This window comes from Zingiber officinale, chromosome 3B (genome assembly GCF_018446385.1).
Source record: "Zingiber officinale cultivar Zhangliang chromosome 3B, Zo_v1.1, whole genome shotgun sequence".
Classification (NCBI taxonomy): domain Eukaryota; kingdom Viridiplantae; phylum Streptophyta; class Magnoliopsida; order Zingiberales; family Zingiberaceae; genus Zingiber; species Zingiber officinale.
In genome coordinates, this window is record NC_055991.1 from 90,489,670 (window position 1) to 90,497,017 (window position 7,348).

Sequence of the window (7,348 nt, forward strand, 5' to 3'; positions counted from 1 at the left end):
GGTTGATTTTAATTTTGGTAAAAACTTTCCTTTTAATCATGTTCATGATTTAAAAGAAAAAATTAAAAATTCTCTTTTATTAGTTTCTACAAAAGATTAAGAAAAGATTTAATATCTTTCCTTATTTGTAGATTGAAAGGAGATTTTAATTTTTAGAGATAACTTTCCTTTTTGGAAATTATCCACATGTTTAAGAGAAAGATTTTAATTTATAAAATTTCCTTTTTATTAACCAATCATGAAGGGATAAAAACTATTGGAGAAATTTTTATAAATTTCCGGAAACAAATTAGGAAGTTTTAATTCTTGTTTTAATTAAAACTCTCCTTGTTTTGGGGAAAGAGGTGGCCGGCCATTGATATTATGAAAAGAAAATTATTTTTAATTAAATAATTTTTCCTTTTTCATGGCAAAGGAATTAAGGAAGTTTTTATTAAAATTTCCTTATTTGCCATGACCAAGGATTATAAAAGAGGAGGTAGAGGTGTCTTCATGGGATGAACTCTATTCTTTTTCTTCCTCTCTTTTCTTCCTAGGTGTGGCCGGCCCCTTGAGGTTCCCCTTCCCCTTCTCTCTTCTCCTTCTTGTGGCCGAGACTTCATCACCTCTTGGAGACATAGAAGTGGTCGGATCTAGCTTGGAGAAAAGGAGAGAAAGGAGGCTTGTTTCTTGCATCCCTTGGAGCTTGGTTGGTGGAAAAAGTTCTTCATCCTTTGGAAGTTTTTGCTTGGCCGAAACTTGAAGGAAGGAAGAAGAAGGTGCCTTGGTGGTTCTCATCTCGGAAGATCATTGCCCACACAATGTTCGAGGTTAGAAGAGGAATACGGTAGAAGATCAAGAGGTCATTGAAAGTTCACAAAGAAAGGTATAACTAGTAATTATTTTCCGCATCATAGTAGTTTTATTTCTTTGTAAAATTACCAAATACAAGAGGCATGTGATTCTAGGTTTCGAATTAGTTTTCGATGTTGTGTTCTTTTGTTTTCTTTTCGAACTTGTGCTTCAATTGTTCTTTTTGGTTAACCTAGAGTTATTTAAGGAAATTAAATATTAACTTTCCTTAAGAGGCTTTGTCAAGGCGGTGGTGGTTGCTCTCATATCTAAGAAAGTCATGTGCCTCACCATGCAGTCCTGGAAGCCAAATTTGGAAATTAATATTTAATTAACTTTGTGACCTAGGTGATTTGGATCGAACGTGCTAAGTTCCGCAAGAGATCCAAGTCTAAACCTAAAAGAACAAATAAATTAAACTTAGGATCAAACGTGTTAAGTTCCGCAGGCGATCCAAGTTTAATTTAAAAGAACACATGGTAGCTAGGAAAAGGTTCAGACCTTTGTACAAAATTTTGTACAGTGGAACCGATAGGTTTTCCGAGTAGCAACCAACAAGAGGAAGGGTTCGTGTTTGAGGGGGCGCGGCTCCGTCGTCATCCTCACGCGAGAGCCAACACCACCACCTCGCCTTCACGCCGCCGTCGACGCCGTCTTCTCCTTTCTCACCGGCAAGCCACCACTCCCTCTATCTCTCTCTCACTCACTCCATGCTCTGCTCCAGGGCATTTTATGGCTGCCGCCGCCAACAGGAACAAGGGAAGAGCTTCTTCTCCCTCTCGCCACCACCCTCGACTCCTCTCCTTTTCTTCCTCCAGCCGCCACCACAGCCACGAGACACACATAGCCATCCCCATTTAGAGTCGCCTCGTCGGATGCTCTCACTGCTGCCACAGGGAAGGAGACGCCGCCTTCGTCATCAGCTTCTCCCTCGCCACCGCCGGGCCACTGCCCCCTCACCTTCTCTCTCTCAGGTCCTCTCCCCCTCATGCATCGCTGTCGCCGCATGGGCGTAGGTCGCGGCCGCCACCAGGGAGCACATGGATCTTCTTCTCCGCTGCAATGACGAACCGAGGGGTGGGTTGGTTTCTTCCACCGTCGACACACCAGAGAGGAAGGCAGGCCCCTCTCCCTCACACATGTCGCCATCGTTGCCACCGTCGCCGCCTTCTCCTCTCGCTAGCAGATGCTACCGGGGCCAAGGACCTCGTCGATAGCTCTCCCTATCTTCCTCTCGTCAACCGCATGCCTCGCCTTCGCCATCAGCAAGCCTCTCCTGTTTTCCCTCTCTTGAAGCCAGCAGGTCTCTCTGTCTCACGCCTGCCCTGTGACCCCGCCAAAAACGTCGTTGTATCCTCTTTTCGCCACCGCGAGCAGCCTCTCCTCCTCCCTAAAGTGTACATCGCAACCCTTAGCTCAGGCCTCCAACGCCCGCTAGAATGTCGTCACTACCCGTCAGCCGCCCTTATGGTCGGCTGCTAGCATCGCAGCCTCCCGAGTAGCCTATAGCAATTGCCATCGCATCTGTGTGTTCGAGCGATGCTTTCCTTTTCCCCCACGTCCATTACAGCAGTTCCTTGCACCGATTCAGTCCCAATGCCTCCAGCACAGATCTGGCTGTTGCCGTCGCTGTAAACGATCTAACTGTGTTCCGCTTCCTATGTGTTTCAGGCTCTGAGCCCTCACTGCCAGGGGGCTCTGATTTGATCGTGCTCTGTCTGTGCTATGTTTTGGATTGGTTGTGTGTCATGTATTGACTTATGTGTCGATTTCGTATCCCGGTCTGCGTGTTGATTTCGTATCCCGGCCTGTGTGCCAATCTCATGTTCCGGCCTGCGTGCCGTTAGTCCCTCCCGGCCTACGTGTTGCTAGTATCTCTTGGCCTGCGTGTCGGTGTTTTATCTCGGCTTGCGTGTCGTTATTATCTTAGGACCTGCAGCTCATCTTCCGGTTCCGTACCATGTCTAGCTTCACGTCATCAGATCCAACCCTTTATACTGATCGGGCGTCGTCTACTCTGCCGAGTCTCGACAACTCGAGCAACGTTCCATCCGAGGGCGCTCCCCTGGGCCAGGGTACGTTCTCCGTACTCACCCCTTATTTATTTCATTATTATATTATTAGCGTATTACTCATATATTCGTTAGATCTGCCTCGAGCCTCAGGGTACCAGAGACCGGGGTGACCCGGTCGTTAGTTGCAAGTAGCGTTGACCAGAAGACTTTCGAAGACTTGGTCAACATAAAAGTCATCTCAGCATACCCCCCTCCGGGACGTCGTGACTCGATCAACATTCTCGCCGCCTCACCCAACGGTCCGTCTGACTCAGATTCCGGACGTGATCAATCAACATTAATGTCCGTAGGTTGAACTCGTACACTTGAAACATATCTCCACATAGATTTCCTCGCAAAAAATTTTTCATAATATATCCCCAATACGAATAATTTTTTCCATCCAATTGGACACTGATCAATTGAAGTGAATCTTATGTGCGACCACTCATGATGATAGAACAAATTATGTTCACGAATAACCGAACACCAAACAAAACCAAGTATTGCGAAAATAAAAGAAACTCAATCAAAATTGTACGATTGTGCCAAAATAATTAACAGTTCGATCCGCGAAAATTGTGGATCGAATTAATAATTCTTTAATCTAATTATCAAAGACAGAGATGAAGGGTTTGATACCATGTAAAAATTGATGTCAAAAAAAAGTAATCATCTTTGTTGATGAATTTTAAAAAGAAATTATAAGAAAATAAAGAATACAAAGTCTTATATAATTAATTATGAGAAAATTTAAATTCTAAAGTGAGAAGTTAAAAAACTAAATTAACTTTAAGACGATAAACAAATCTAATTATATAATTTAATAACAATAACAGTGCCTTTGTCAAGTCACAACATGCTCACCATTTATCCACACTTGGAGATCCTGTCGACGAGTGAACAAATCCTGACGTTGCAATTTCTGGATCAGCTCAGGGCAGTTACTGATACTCAAAAACTGAAGTTTTCTCGGGAGGCCATCACTTGGCAGCCACGAGAGGGCTGGGCAATCTGAGATCTCAAGATGTGCGAGCGAGTTCATGTTCCTGAGTCCAACTGGAAGATGCTCGAGCTGCTCGCAGTTCTCAATCTCCAGATCCTCTAACATTGTCAGCCTAGTCAACCCTACAGGTACATTTTGCAGGATAGGGCAGTGTCTGATGACAAAGTGCGACAGGCACTCAGGTAGCCAACCGTCAGGAATAAATTTCAACTGACTGCAATAACTGATCTCTAACCGACGGATGGACGCATGGCGACTGCCTATGTGGAAAGGCAGGTCCGCCCTTGTCAGTCCACTGAGAGTGGGAGAGGGAAGCAAGGAAATAGCTGCCCAGGATCTCCAAATCCAGTCATCATTTGTCTTTACTTCTAATGATTGGAGTTTTGGGAAATCTGGCAAGCCGGCAAAGTATGGGGATGCTTCGATCACCAACTTTGTCAGAGATGGGAGTTCATGTGTAAGTTGTTGCAGTGCAGGACAGTTCTTGATAGTGAGCTCACTGAGAGAAGGCAAAGCACAACGATGATCCCCCAACCATTCTTGCAGTCCTGACATGTTCTCCAGATGCAGCTTTTCTAACTTTGGGAATCGTATCTCGTTCCTGCCACAGAATGAACAGTCAAGATGCTTCAGCCCATGCATTTCCTCGAGGAATAGATACTTGAGGTTGGGTAATTGGCCGAGAGGTGGGAGGAGGTTCAGGCAACTGTAAGTTTTGGAGATCCTCACGGTTTCTAGATTGAACAAGGAAGAATCCCCCATCCATTTCGGCAGCAAGGTTCCTCCATACCCGACGACTCCGATCTCTTTCAGTCTGGGATGTGGTTTGAGGTATTCGAGGATGTTTTCTCTACTGTTGTACCCTGCACTCCTAGCGGATGCATCGGTTACACAACTGTAGTTCCATGTTAACTCTAGTCTGTGAATGTGTTCCTTGCTCGATAGGTTGGCGTTCGTAGCATCTTCCCTACTGGAAACGAGGTCAAGCCTTTCGATGAGAAGATCACTGCGGAGATCGTTCAAGTTCTCCAACTGAGATAAACCACACTCATGCCTTTTACTCACAACAAACCTGTTCAGTGTCCGGAGGTGAGTTAATAATCCAATTTCTGGTGGCATGCATCTTAAGGTGCCTTGTGAATTGCCATCTAGATGAAGATCTAGGTGCCGTAGATTGCGCAGCTTACTCATATCCTTTGGAAGCTCTTCCAAATCGTAACAGTTTCTGAGACCCAAGGTCTGTAGGTTGTAGAGCCGAGACACAGAATCAGGCAACCTCTTTATGCTTGTGTTTTGTAGCTGGAGACAGCGCAGGTGCCTCAGATCGCCGATTGATTCAGGCAATTGAGTCAGGCGTGAGTTGGTGAGCATCAGAGTGCGCAGGCTACTGAGCTTCTGTGCGAGATCGCCAGGAAGGGCCATTATTGGGCGACTCGTGGAGTTGCCGATCAGTAGCAGTGACTGCAAGCCTTTGCATTTGTACACTTCGTCGGGAGTGACTCTCCTTACAAATTCTTCATAGTTCACCGATAAATGGCGAACACTCGCTGAGAGATGCAACTCCATGCCGGGTTCTATGACAGAGCATTCCTCTGCAGCGGCATATCGGGCAAATTCATGGAAAACATTTTGCATGACGTACCTTTGCCGACGGCTCTTGTGATCGAAATGTGAATACTGCAAGAACGAGCTGCGCCTGAGGGAGTCGATGTAGTCGCTGCCGACGTCTTCCATCTGTTCCGTCCCTCTCGGCCGGATGAAGCCTTGCGCCATCCACAGTTGAATGATGAAATCCCTTTCCAACTCGCATCATTTTGGAATTATGGACAAGTATGAAAAGCACGGCTTCAGATAGTAGGGCAAGTATTGGTAGCTCAGGCTGAGATGCTCCGTGATACTTGTGCTGTCGGCGCCGGAAAATTCCCATGACTGGCTTGTCAAGATCGCCCCCCATTTGTTTCTGTCAGCTTCTCTGGCTAGCCTTTGCCCCAAAGCTTTAGCTGCCATGGGCAAACCTCCGCATCTGTTGACAGCATGCGACCGATAGAAATCGAGCGTAAATGATGCGCTTGGGTTTCGGGATAATGCTGGCTGGCATATCAAAGACCAGCAGTCCTCCATCGCTAAGCCCTCCAAGCGGTAGAGTACAGGAGGTGAATTAGCCGCCATGAAAGCAGCCACCTGCTCATTTTTAGTCGTCACTAGTATCTTGCTTCCTTCATCAGCTGAGTACAGGCAGTTTTTGAGCCTCTCCCACTCCCGGCTTTCTTGCCCAACATCATCCAGAACAAGCAGGTACCTCCTTCCGCTAACCTTCTTTCGTATTTCTTGCTGAAGATTGTTAAGGCTAGCTAAATCACACTTAAATCTATCTATGGACTCGATCATGCACCTCATAATCCTCATCAAGTCGAAGTCGTTAGACACATAAACCCAGAGTCTGAGCTCGAAATGCTTCTTCACAGTCTCATCGTCGAAGAGTTGTTGTGCGAGGGTTGTCTTCCCGACGCCAGGCATCCCACAGATCGAAATCACCGAGGCAGTTGAATCTGATTGTCCACTTAATGGCACGAGCAGTTCTTTTATCTCTTGCTTTTCTCTTTCGCGACCGAGAACGCATGGAGGACTCAGTGAGGTGGTCTCGGAGATATGCGTCCTCTGCGATCCATTGTGTGATGTCAAGGTGGACAAGGGGCATTTCTTCACTATTTCGTCCAGCTCTGTTTTGATCCATTGTATCCTATCGTATACATCTTGCTTAAAAAAGAAACGCTTAGGATTCACATCATCTAGGAAATTGCGTACAGCTGCAAATTTGATCAGCTGCTGCCGTTGCTGCTCTGTTGTGACATCGTCCAGAATGTCGTTTGCTAGATACGCAACCTCGCGGAGTTCATTCAGCTGTTGCTTCACGGAGTTCCTGGTCTCCTCACTCTCCTGCGCGTCTTTCAGGACGCCTTGAATCGAGGAGACGATGTTCCGTAGCTTTACCAGTTCGTCACGGACGCCATACACTTTCTGCAACTCCTTGGATACGTGATCCAAAGTGTGCACAAGAGCATTGAGGAGATCCATGGAGACGAATTCCATTATCAACGACGGCAAGAGAATGATGATTGATACGGATATATCTTGACGATCCGGTGCAATTAAGGAAAAAGAGGAGGGTATTTTGGTAAAAATACTGTTTAGAGGGTAAGAGAGAGGAAGCACTTTTGGGGGCGCCAAGCGACACTGCGCCACTCACTGGGCCAGCCACGTCGCCCATCATAAACTAGCCGCCGCCGATGCCCCCTGGGGCATCCGCTTCAGCGGCCATCTCCTCTTCTTTCTAATGCTACATTGCCTCATGAAAACATCACTTGACTCATGCCGTCACCGTTGTTAGGATCGACGTACTCGGCTAGAGAGGGGGGTGTGAATAGCCGCCCCAAATTCTTTGCGTTTCTTCCTACGA

General features: G+C 46.5%; 1 protein-coding gene across 1 annotated transcript; it reads right to left on the minus strand.

The window, feature by feature from the left end:
* Nucleotides 1–3,701: 3,701 nt before the first annotated feature.
* LOC122055018 (putative disease resistance protein RGA3) lies at nucleotides 3,702–6,987 on the minus strand. Its single transcript, XM_042616418.1, has 2 exons — nucleotides 5,790–6,987; nucleotides 3,702–5,702 (listed from the first exon to the last, which is right to left on the minus strand). Exons 1-2 carry the CDS (start codon nucleotides 6,979–6,981, stop codon nucleotides 3,733–3,735), a joined length of 3,162 nt encoding a protein of 1,053 aa, XP_042472352.1. The 5' UTR covers nucleotides 6,982–6,987; the 3' UTR covers nucleotides 3,702–3,732.
* Nucleotides 6,988–7,348: the final 361 nt, after the last annotated feature.

What these genes read in the sequence shown, in the direction of transcription:
- LOC122055018 (XM_042616418.1), bottom strand. Translation starts at nt 6,981, where the DNA reads ATGGAATTCGTCTCCATGGATCTCCTCAATGCTCTTGTGCACACTTTG. An exon ending in TTCCGGCGCCGACAGCACAA is followed by an intron (nt 5,703 to 5,789) that starts GTATCACGGAGC and finishes TAATTCCAAAAT; the next exon opens with GATGCGAGTTGGAAAGGGAT.